This window comes from Sciurus vulgaris (genome assembly GCF_902686455.1).
Source record: "Sciurus vulgaris genome assembly, chromosome: 5".
NCBI classification, from domain to species: Eukaryota; Metazoa; Chordata; class Mammalia; order Rodentia; family Sciuridae; genus Sciurus; species Sciurus vulgaris.
Genome location: NC_136465.1, coordinates 162,790,117 through 162,802,217, shown reverse-complemented (window position 1 = coordinate 162,802,217; position 12,101 = coordinate 162,790,117). Strand labels below are relative to the sequence as shown.

General features: G+C 48.4%; 1 protein-coding gene across 1 annotated transcript; it reads right to left on the bottom strand.

The window, feature by feature from the left end:
• Positions 1–7,880: 7,880 nt before the first annotated feature.
• ASCL1 (achaete-scute family bHLH transcription factor 1) lies at positions 7,881–10,719 on the bottom strand. The gene is made up of 2 exons (XM_079140586.1): positions 9,400–10,719; positions 7,881–9,022 (listed from the first exon to the last, which is right to left on the bottom strand). The coding sequence occupies exon 1, from the start codon at positions 10,132–10,134 to the stop codon at positions 9,430–9,432; it is 705 nt and encodes a 234-aa protein (XP_078996712.1). The 5' UTR covers positions 10,135–10,719; the 3' UTR covers positions 7,881–9,022; positions 9,400–9,429.
• Positions 10,720–12,101: the final 1,382 nt, after the last annotated feature.

The following is a 12,101-nucleotide window of genomic DNA, read 5'->3' as shown; positions in this document are numbered from 1 at the left end:
AGTATGGAATCTGTCTTCAGAAGATGAGAAACATTGTCCACAGAAGGAAGGAAAACAGAGGTGCAGCAGAGACCAAGAGGGGCATGCTGAAGATGATCTCTGCTCTCTAGAAACTCAAACATCACAGAAGGAATTAATGAAAAACAAGGACTAAGAAACTGACCAGCTTCAGTACAAGTATTAAACACTCCTTGGATTATAAATGGCAGCTGTTCTATTTTTTCCAGTTTTACATTAGTGTTTTGGAAATGAAACAGCCAATGAATAGGATCAGAGAGAGATCATGACACAGATTCTGGAGTTTTGTGAGTGGAAGCAAATTTAAATTATCTCAGCAGTATCCAAAGCAATGAGAATTGTATCCATCCCTTAAATGACTATGATTTCTGCAAAATTTCCTTCCAAGGCCTGTCAAAGAAATCCAAGTTCTGAACCATTGTGGAATGCTAAGGGTATAAGGCTCTAAGAAGAAAAGCATAGTAACTAATTTTAATTTCCAGTGCTAATTTTCTCCTAGCAAAGTAGTCACTCCTTGGGACTTCCTTTTCCATTTTCTACCTGCTTCATTATGAAGGAGTAAATGGCAGTTGAGTCATTCCGTTCTTACTGAAAGGTGACAGCTGACTTCTTGGAGGCCCTGAGATCCATGAATGTGGTCTCTGATTTACCTCACAGCATCCTGGCAGCTTGAACACCATAGACAAGTTCCCTGATGAGTTAGCTGTAGCACAGCATTTTTGTTTCCAAGATGTAATTGCATTTTTGAAACATATTTTCTTGATGCAGAAAAATAAAAGACTCCTATGTCATTTCAACTTACTTTTTGGAGTATCTTGTATGTGCTAGATGTCATGCTAGGGGTTTTACATAGTTTATGTAATTCTATCTTCACCATTCCTGGCAGGTAGTTATTATTACCTCCACATATGCAGGTGAGGAGATAAGGGTTCAACTCCCTAGCTATCAGATAGAGCATCAAAAATCCCAACTAGATCTTTTGACCCCAAATCAAATATCTTCCTGAAGAAAATAATGTTCAAAGAAAACCAAAAGGACATTTCCAAGGAATGCCCACCTTCTTTCCCTGTTTTATTCCTTCCACAAATGGATAAGTGCCAGGCATGTACCAGATATTGCTCTAAAAGTAAGGAATATTCTTGTTAATACAGAAAGACGGCAAAGAACATGCTTGAGTGTTGCTAATGCTTTCAGAAGTGAATAAGCATAGAGTTGTTCTCTGAATCTTATTGAAGAAACTAACCATTGGATTGGGGGGGAGGGGGAAGGACATGGAATTTGGAATCACATTCCAAACCTGAGTTCAAATCCTGTCCCTGACACTACCTAGCTATGCAACCCTGGACAAGTCACATAGCCTCTTTGAATCTCTCAATTTTTTTTCACCTCTATGGTAAATATGATAATGTACTACCTTACAGAACTGTTCTGATCATTTACAAAATAAGATGCCTGGCACTTGAAAAATGGTCAGTAAACAGGGCATAAGTGTATAGCCATTTTACTATGCTGCCTTGATCTGGGAGATCTGTCCATCTGCTCAAGTGCAGGACCATCTCCTATGACCTCTCCACTTGGAAAGCAGAAGCTGGGAGCATCTCCGTGCATTGCGACACTGCAGAAACTACACTTAGGCCGGCTCCATCTCCTTTGGCTTGCAAATCCCTGCTCCTTTGGCTGGCGGGGCTTCACGGGGTGGAGGGCCAATTCGCCATGGCGGTTTGTATCTGCAGCAGGCCTGACAGGCTGGGAGAGGAAGGCGTTAATGTTTTCTGACAGGCGACCCCTAATTGTGGGAGCTTTTCTTCTCGGCCTTTCTGTGAAATTCTGACTTAGGCGAGCAGCATAACAAAGTGGTCGGGCATTGAGCGTGGCTTGCACTACACTGAGCTGGGGGGGCCTGGGTGGGGGTGGGCTGGCCCGGCATTATTCATGAAGACTTTCAGCTGTTTTTGTCTTTTAACTAACCTTTGAGTTTGATCAGAGGGCTGGCCGGCCTCCCTTTCGCCAAAGGCCCTGCTGGCACCTGGACAATGGAGACAGACTGTTTTCCTAGTAAAGAGAGATAGCTGGGGGAGGCCAAGAGCTGTGTGTACTGGAGGCTGTGGGGGGCGGCATGCCAGCTTTACTTCAGTCTCGGTCTTTGGGACAGGGATGGTTATTGATAGAATTCCCAACTCCCCCAACACAAGCAGCCACCCTCTGACTGCTGCCTCTCCAGACTCAACAACTTTATCCAAGCAAATGCACACAGTGTGCTGGTTTTCCCGTTTGATTTTCAAGCGCGTTCTCTTCCTCCTCTTTCCTCTGCTCTGTCTCCCGACTCTGCCTCTCGCCTTTCAAAGGGCTCACTGGCTGAAGCAGGACTCCAATCTAGAAGTGTTCCGTGGTCGTTTTGTTTGTTTGTTTCGTTTTGACTTTGTAAATTGTCAATAATGATGGCTAAAAGGAGAGCGAATGAATGAAGAATGGAGAAGGAAAGAAGACAAGGCAGAAAGAGAAATAGGAGGAGGGAGACAGTGACTTGGACCACTGTAGGAGAAAGGCCCAGAAAGGCTGGCAGAAGTGGTTTGGCAGGGAGGATGCGGAAGGGAGGGGCGCCGCGGCGGTGGAGTCGGAGGTGGCGGTGCAGCGCAGCTCTCGAGCCCAGCAGCCGGGGCTCCCGGGTCGGCGGGCGAGCAGGGCGGGGACTGCGGGGGAGGTGCTCTCTAAGTGCTCTCGCTTTTGGCAGGTGCGGAGCTTTTGTCCCCTACATCCACTTCCTGCCCCGACAGTCCAGACCCAGGGCCCAGTCCTCTCCAATGTACTTTGCAGAAAGTGACTCCCTTCAAGGAGTGTGGGTTGGCGGCTTTCCCCCATCTAGTCCCCAAAATAGCCCTGGTAGCCAGCGCATCAAAGGCGGCTTTGTGAGCAGCCGCCCGCTGGCTGCCTGGAGGGGGGCGCACGCGGGACATTCTGGGAGCGCGTCCCACTCCCCTCTCCAGCCTCTCTCTATTCTCCCTCTCTCATTCATTCGCCTCTCCTCTCTCATTTTCTTTCTCCCCTCCTCCCCCCATCTATCCTGGATTTTCTCCTCCTCCGCTCTTCTCCCTCCTTCCTTCCTTCCTTCGTTCCCCTCTCCCGATCCCTTTCTCCTTTTTCTTTTCCTCTCTCCACTGACTCCCATCCTGTCTCTCTCTTCCTTCCTCTCACCTCCTACCTATTCCTCTAGTTCACTCCTGCCCGGGAACCGGTCCCCAAGTCTGTTCTCCTTCTCCCTCTACCTCCGCCGGCGACCTCCCCTCGACCTCCCGGCGTCAGGTAGCCTGGCGAGTCTCTGGCGCGCGCAGCTGACAGCGGACGCATGCCTGTAGCCAATCAACGCCCGGATGCGCTGCAGCTTGAATAAATCATTAAGCTTGACACGCGCTCAGGGCCTGCGCTCCGCGCTGCAACTTGCTTCCTGCCATTAACCTACACACCCTCTTTTGTAACAACCTAATCTTGCATACAAAGGAAGAAGGAATATAACTTCGACCTGCGCTAGATCCAAGCCATTCTTAGTCGCCGCGGGGAAAAAAGAAAACGCTAGGATCAGGAAATCTTCCCTCTCTATCTTTGACTCTAGGTAACTTGGAGTTTCTGGGGAAATCCAGAAACAATCATTTCTTGGCCTAGAAGTGGAGAGAAGTCCAGAGACGACTCAACAATAAGACAAGAGAAATGAGGTCGCTGGCATTTAATATATCAGAGACGCATCAATCGTGCTAAAAAAAAAAAAAAAAAAGTTTGCAATAAAACATACTTCTTGGAGAGTTGCAGTAGACGATAAAAATGAAGGCAATTAAGACCTAGAAATGTTGACCAAATTTAATCATTTGTCCATCCCTTTTTATGTGTGTGCATACATGTTTGAGTGACAAATGGGTGACAGTGTTAGTGGCTTCCCCAACAGCAGCAGTATCTTTGTTTATCTTAATGACAAGTCCCAGCACCACCTTTCTATCTGGTTCAGAAAGATCATGAGAGGTGGATATCTCTTGCACTGATACATAGTCTCTGGCCTCTATAAAGTTCTTTCATTTTCTATTCATCTGGTGATCTGTTGGAAAGAAGGTATTGCTACTCTCATTTTCCAAAAGAGAAAACTGTAACTGACTTCTTTGGCAAACTTTCAGGTTAAGTCATTGCTGGCTCCGAAAGATGGAATTAAGTTCTAGATTTAGATGTTGCACGGTTTGGTTTGCCCCTACCCTTGGAAGTTTCTTACTGATAGCCCAATGAATCCCTACAAAGAACTAGTATATATTCATGAAATTCAGGAGTACCAATCAGCAGTTAGCCCAATAGGAACTAATGACACTTAGGCAAAAGGGTAAATGAAAAATGTTCAGTGGATAGGCAGAGGTCTAGCTAGGGTCAAGGGAACCAAAAATACCACAGCCAGAACTAGTAACAAGGGGGAGGAGTTAGCACCTGAACCTGAAGTGGCAGGAGAAAAAATATGTTACTGGACCTCAGAAATATCTGTATTTGGGGGACAGAAGCATCGTGACAAGCTGTGTCCTTAAACCAAGGAGCAGAACCACTGTCAAAGCAACTGACAACAAAGCAAACAGTAAGGGAGTATGGCTATTTTAATCTATCTTCCCTTCCACTTTTACATCTTCTCTGGGTGCCTCCTACTGATCAAACCTAACCGGAAGCAGAGGGCAAGGGAACCATGAATTCCATGTGACACAGAGGAGTAGAGAAGGGTAAAGGGTAGATCTGAAGGGGAAAGAAAAGAGTAAGCACAGCTACCAATGCAATGGAGTAGATGATCCAGATCCATTCTTCCAAATACTTTTTTACAGTGAACAGGATAGGTAAGGTCTCTCTCCTCATGGAACTCACCATTTGGTGGGAAACAATTGTCAATTAACATATAAATATGCAAAGACCACATTTTCACATACCTGGTAAATACCAGGAAGGAGAATCAGGGCGATGGACAGCGAGTGACTGTGACAGATGGAGAGTTGCTTTAGATAAGTCCCTCAGGGAAAGTTTCCGGAGAAGATTCTCTGGGAAGGTATTGGAGGGAAGGCAACCTGAACTTTCTAGGAAAGTCTACTTTGAATCCATTTCTACTGCCAGCTTTCTTTTTGTGAGGTTTGTGGGGAAGAATCAAGCCTGAGCTGTGATTTAGATACATCTGACCAGTCTCCATAAAAATGAGAAACAGTACTGGAAGAAGAGTAACAAAACAACAGCAGTACACACCAAGCACCAACATTTACACAGAACTTGTCATTCCCTCCACAGGGCATCCCTAGTCCTCGACCTTATTTACTCTAGCTGCTGTGGGCATCAAGCAATTGGGTTGTTAATTCGGTGTCTTAACTTCTCTGCAAGAACAGCAAACTCAAAATGCATTTTCAATCCCTCCCTTACTACCTCTCAGTCCTACTCCTTTGAATCTCTGTGTAGAGCCCAGTGGTTTCCTTTTCTTTTCCTTGATCTGTCCACCTGATATGAACATGAGAGAGATGGTTCTCCATACATAACCCTCCTATTCCCAATTTTAAAATTCAAAGATTGTGTCAGGAAGGTGAAACCTGTGTCCCAGTAGCTCCATGCCAGCCCCTGATAATACGTGCATTCAACAGCTCTGCAGCCAGCCGCGGATCTGCCCATCACCCCCTCTCCCCACTCCTCGTCAATTTCAGGCGTGCCTCCTCTCTTAACTCGGTGGTCTTCGGGCCGTTTTTTGAATAGGTAAGATTTCTCAGTCAATAAAGTTAATGCAGTTTTTTTCCCCAGCATCTCCCCCCATCCCCGTCCTAAAAAAAAAAAAAAAAAAAAAAAAAAAAAAAAAAAAAAAAAAGTGGGCTGGGGGCTAGACCGGGGAGAGGTTGCGATTGCTTGCCTCTGGGGTTTACATTTTGTATTTCGCTGACAGCCCAGGGCTGCTCCAAAGCCCGCCGCGCAGCCAATGGGCAGCGGTGATTTATGGAGCTGACTAATGCTGGCTGAATGCGGCCTGTCAGAGCGCAGTGAATGGCTTCCCTTCGCCGCACAAGCCCCGGCTTTGTGTTGCTAAGCGATTAGAGCAGATGTAATGAGATTTTGCCCAATCCCTGCTTTGCCCTTTCCTAGCTTCGGCAAAATTGTGTGTGTTTTTGTGAATTTTTCGAGTTTGCCTTTGCATTGTGGCAAACAACGGCTAACTTTGCCTCGAGTTTTAACGAGACTGGATATTTCCCATTCAGAAGTGGGTAAAAGAACACCTGTCCACACAGGGAGAGGGGGGAAAAATCCTCTTTGTGGGAGCTGAAACATTATCCTAATGTTATATTCATAGCCAAAAATGACTTGCTACACTTTCTTTGCATACCTTATCTGGAAACTTGCAAAGGAGCTAAATTAAATGAAAAAGAAATGGAGGGTGGGGGGAGCCCAGCGCTAGTCCTCCAAATAAGATAAAAATAAAAACAGACATCACAAAAGCATTACTTCCCTGAAGTAAGCTCTAAATTGGCCCACTGCTGGCAGAAAGTCCGATTATTTATGGCGATGAGGAATTTACTGATTTTTTTCCCCTTAATTACGTTCATCTCTTTGAAAGGGACTGAAGCTGCAGTGTGCATTCTATAGAGGGTCATTTAGCAAAATGACATCAGACGCTGTGGCGTGCTCCGCGCATCGCGGCTTTAAAAAATGATTATTCTGTGCCACTAAATGGTATAGATGTACCAACACAGACTAGATTTTTAACTCTGGAAGACGTGCTGGCTCCCCGCTCTTTGTTGGGTTTTGTAAGATGCATTTTGCGCTAGGCTTTCCGCTTGGCTGGAGACACGCAAACTGAATCTGCAAGTAATGCAGGCGGCGATCGAGGAGCCGGCGAGAGGCCGAGTAGGATTCTAATCACGTCCTTGCTAACTGACAAGAAGCAAGCCAGCCAAAAACCCACCAATTTCTTTTTGAATCTTGGTAATTGGGTACTTTTACACACAGCTCACGCTATTCGGATGGAGTCACAGGCTTAGATAGGCCAGTGTCTCAAAGCGACCACACATTACTAATGCGTTTATTTAAATCTAACTCCTTCTGCAAGAAATTCGTATTATACCTGCTTTTTACTTAAAGTCAATAAAGTGTGTGCATTGGGGAAAAGGACTAGAAAATGTGTACCTAGAAGTGAGAGAAAAGGAACACAACCACCATGGGGACTTGCCTGTGGACAAGGAGACCTGCCCCAACCCCCCCAATCTTCAGCACCACCTTCCTCCACCCACCGGTCTCTCCACGAGTTCATCCAGCCCTTCCATAGACTCACAATGAGAAACTCAGAAGGGAGTGAAGGTCCAAGAATGGAGGGGAGGGGAACTTCTCTTCCCAATTGACTTTTTTAGAGATTTTTAAAAGTGAGATGCAGCCATTAATCATCTCTTCTTTGGGGGGCAAGTGTACATTCATAGCCCAAAAAATAAAAATAAAAAGAGGCCATTTTATTTTTATTTATACTTCAGCAACTTGGTGAAGCCCTAAGCAATTTAGCAGATCCTGTCTAAAAAGATCTGGGGATGTGGCTCAGTGGTTAAGCATCACTGGGTTTTGTCCATGGCACCAAAATAAAGAAATATAAAAATAGAGAGAGGAAAATGAAATACAGATAATCATTTCCCTCTGTAGCCATCACAGAGTTACCACAGGGCTAGGAATGGCCATGGCATTTACTCTTGTCATTTCTGCCACTTAGTGTGTTTTGGACCACCCTTTTCTCCCCCTCCCCCCATTCCCTTTGGTATTTTAATAATAACTTGGCCAGGGGTCAGAGTCAAAGAAGGCTTAGAGGCAGCTAATTATTTTCATTTTTAAAAAAAGGAAAAAAAGTTTTATTACGAAACTAGCTTGTATAAAACAGGGTTATACATATTTTTGTAAGTTTGTAATAAAACAGTAAGAAAAAAAAGGCAGTGGTAGAAATTTCCAAAAGGCAACCCATCAAAACCAGCTGGTTGCCACTTTGCGTTTGGACAGTAGCTGCATAAACTTTGTTCTTCTTGAACAGTATTTAATAACATCATTAATACATTAAAAACATTTCTATAAAGTAAGACACATTGGTGCTGAAGTACATCTGGTGGCATTTTGATCTCACCTATGAGGAGAGTTCTTTACAAAACCACATAGGGAAAATGGCAGTCGCAACGTGAACTACACATCTAAAATATGCAGAGGTAATAGCATTACATGTTAAAGTATCAAGATATACACATTTTAAACCATTTGTACAAAACTTCTATAAATTTTTTTTCTCTTTCTTTCTCTCTTATGTACAAAAATATCTTAATATATCCCCAAACTGGTTAGGATAGATACAAATAGATTTTTCTTATAATAAAAAAAATTCACAAAAGATTGGAAGCCTTCTATGATGAAAACAGTAGAAAAGATGGTGCGAGGGAGAGAGTAGGGTTTGGGGAGGGGCCCCCAGGGGACTGGGCAGGATTTCAAAGTACTGAGTATAGCATAGTTTCACTGCAGACAGATATCCACAGCTTATTGGGATGAGGGTGACTGAGACCAGAGACACCAACCCAATTCTAAAGGGCTAAGAACTGCGCTTTAAGAGAGGGCAGGGAAGTGAAAGCACCGGAGCAAGTGCTTTCTACTCTTCTTAGCGGTGGGTGGGAGTTACTACAGGGCATGCGCTGCTCCCTTCCGCAGGGAGACCGCTGTTTTTGCACGCCAGCTGCGTCTTGCACAGACACTCAGGTACTAGTTGCTCTTCATATCTCCGTGAGTGATTGGAGTGCAAAGATGCTGTTCTGGGCACATCCTTGTTTCCTGAGATCCTTGTCTCTCAGGCATGCATCAGAGGGCGTTGGGGCTGGTGGCCTGTTCTTGGTGTGTGTGTGTGTGTGTGTGTGTGTGTGTGTGTGTGTGTGTGTGTCCTTCTTCTTTCCTTCTTCTTTTTTCTCCCTCCCAACATCGCTGATAAGAAAGCACTAAAGATGCAGGTGGTGCGGTCACGCTATAACATAAACAGAAGAACGGGAAAAGTTAGTGTGAACGTAGAGGGTAGCGGGAGAGAACCCTAGAGGTTTCAGGGAAAGCCTGTCAGGTACAATATCTCCTTTGACAAGTCCCAGGACCCGATTCACACCAGTATCTCAGCACCTCACCCCTTCCCTCCACTCCTTGGATTCCTGGTAAAAGCCACTTTCTGAGGACAGAGTTGAAACTAACAAACTAGAATTTGAAATTGCCACACTTCTACACATTCTTTAAATAAGTAAATAAAACCTCCACGTCCGTGGAGACAGCCTCTCCTTTCAGACTCTCAAAGGAAGGAAAAAGGACCAAGACTAGAAGATCCCCTTAATCTGCCCACCCCAAAATGCAACCTACCTGCTTCCAAAGTCCATTCACACCAGCCCCTCAGAACCAATTGGTGAAGTCTAGCAGCTCTTGCTCCTCCGGGCTGAGAGGGTCATAAGAGCCTTCGTCGGACGAGTAGGATGAGACCGGAGAGCCGGCCATGGAGTTCATGTCGTTGGAGTAGTTGGGAGAGATGGTAGGCGACAGGACGCCAGCCTGGAAGGCGGCGCTCACCGCGTCGTGTTCATCCAGCAGCTGCTGCAGCGCTCGGATGTACTCGACCGCCGAGCGCAGCGTCTCCACCTTGCTCATCTTCTTGTTGGCTGCGCCGTTGGGGACGTGCTCCCGGAGGGTGGCAAAGCCTAGGTTGACCAACTTGACGCGGTTGCGCTCGCGCTCGTTCCGGCGCGCCACGGCCGCCGGCTGCTGCTGCGGCAGGCTGTAGCCAAAGCCGCTGAAGTTGAGCCGGCGTTTGCAGCGCATCAGTTCCGGAGAGGACGAGCGCTGTCGCTTGACTTGCTTGGGCGCTGACTTGTGACCGCCCCCTGAGGGCTGGCCGTCGGCCGCCGGGCTCAGCTGCGGCGCCTGCTGCTGCTGCTGCTGCTGCTGCTGCTGCGCGCTCTGAGCTGCCGCTGCGGCTGCTGCGGCCGCCGCGGCTGCAGCCGTGGCAAAGAAGCAGGCTGCCGGCGGCAGGAAGGGCTGCTGGGGCTGCGACTGGGGCTGCTGGCCGGCGCCGCCGCTCTCCATCTTGGCAGAGCTCTCCATGCGCAGCGGCGGCCAAGGAGTCGCGGGATCAGAGTGAGCCCGGACCAAGGTGCGGGGCACGCGAGGGGTACAGAGAGAACTTGGGTGCACGAACAGAGAGGGAAGAAGGGGTGAGAAAAAGTGGGAGCTCAGAGGGAAGTTTAAAAAAATGCAAAATCTCCGGGAGACTTCTTAGAGAGCAAAGAAGGTGCAAATGCTTTTTCTCCTCCCTCTTTTCCTCCTCCTCCTCCTCCTCCTCCCCTCCTCCTTTCGCGGGTTGGCTTTGGGAGCCTCGCGTGGCGCTCGCGTGTGAGGCTGTCGCTAGCTCCTTCTTGCTATTAAAAAGAAGAAGAAGAAGAAAGAAAGAAAAACAAAAAAGAAAAAAGAAGAAGTAGCAAAAGTCAGTGCAGAGTGAGCTCTGCAGAGTCTCGCGTCTCCGGATCCTTTCTCCCTAAAGATTGCTCTCTCTTGCGCCTGGTCCTGGTCTCTCCAGCCGTGGCTCAGGCTGTTTTTATTATTTTGTTAACCCCCTTTCTTTCTTATTTCCTTCTTTCACTCTCTCTCCCCGACCGGCTCCCTGTCTGTGCGCCTTCCACGTTCCCTGGCCAGAAGTGAGAGCGCTGGGCGGCCGGAGCGCAGCCGCCTTTTCAATAGGACACCCAGCCCCACGCGCAGCCCTGGCCCCGCCTCGCCCCCCACTCCCCGCTGCTGTAGCGAGCGGCTGCAGCCCCCACTCCCCCTCCTTTACCTCCTCCTCCCACCCACTCCCTAAACTCCCCCTCCTCCGCTCTCCTTCCCCCTCCCGTTCTCTGCGCCCGCTCCTTGCAAACTCTCCATTCAGCCGGGTTTGTTGTTGCAGTGCGTGCGCCTGGCGCGTGCCGGACTCCCGGCTGAATAAACAGGCGCCGCGCTAGGAGCGGGCTGCGGCCGGGGGTGGCTCTAGAAAGGGGGGGCCGGCTTCACAGGAGGGGTAAATGGCTCTGGGAATTGGGGTGTATGGGTGAAAAGTTCTGGGGTGAAGTGCTCTTGGATTCTCCTGAGAAACTGGAACAAAACGCACGGAAGGGTTTGGGCAGAAATAGTGGCACAGGGGAGGTGTGGAGGTTAGGGGAGAATTGGGGCTCTACTTCTCCTCTTCGCCCTCTGTTGCTCTCTCGGAGTTCTCCAATGACAAGAACTCCAGTAATTTTACAATTAAAGTATAAAATGGTAGAATGGGAACTCCTTCTAGGCAGTGGGAAAGTACTGGACTCTGCGAAGGCTTGAGTTCTAGTCCCACTGGGTCCTCTCAAGAGCTCTGTGGCTCTTGGTAAGTGCTATCCTCCTCTCCCCTCGGTTTCCTCCTCTGTAGCCACAGAATATTGGATTAGATGGTCTCTACCTTCCCATCCAACCCTAATAACTAGAATGCACCCTCCACAATTGACCGAGTGGGGAGACGTTGTGATTAGTGCTGTGGCGAGGTGTACCAGGCAGGAATAACGTCACCGCCCCCCCACCCCCGCTCTCGCGCGCCCTGCGTGACCTCTGGCTCCCTGGAACGTCGCCGGAGCCCCAGAGGATTATTTCTAGATTGACTATGGGGAACCCAAAGAGCGGAGCGCTCCGGGATATTTCCGGACTCCAAGAGAAGAAAGATGTGTGATATGGAGTGGCAGAGGAGAGAGTCGATGGAGCTTAGGGGACTGGAGGAGCTTCTTTGGCTGTTCAGCCGCGCTGCCGCAGGCACCTCGGCGGCCTTGGCGCAGCCTCCATCCCGCCCCAGGCGTGTGCCCGGCGGGCCGGTGGCAGGCGACTGGGAGCTGAGCCCGATGAAGCCGTGTGCTGGCGCCGCGAGGGAGGGGGAGGCGCCTGCTGCGGTCGCTCGGCGGCTTGGACAGCGCCTGCCCAGGCGCCCTTCCTGGGCCCTCGGCCTTGGCACTCTTTGGCCAGAACCCGGTCTAGCTTCAGAACGTCTGGGATTCCTGAGCTCTGGGCAAAGCAAACCA

Coding starts and splice junctions, on each gene's coding strand:
- ASCL1 (XM_079140586.1), bottom strand. CDS start 10,134: ATGGAGAGCTCTGCCAAGATGGAGAGCGGCGGCGCCGGCCAGCAGCCC.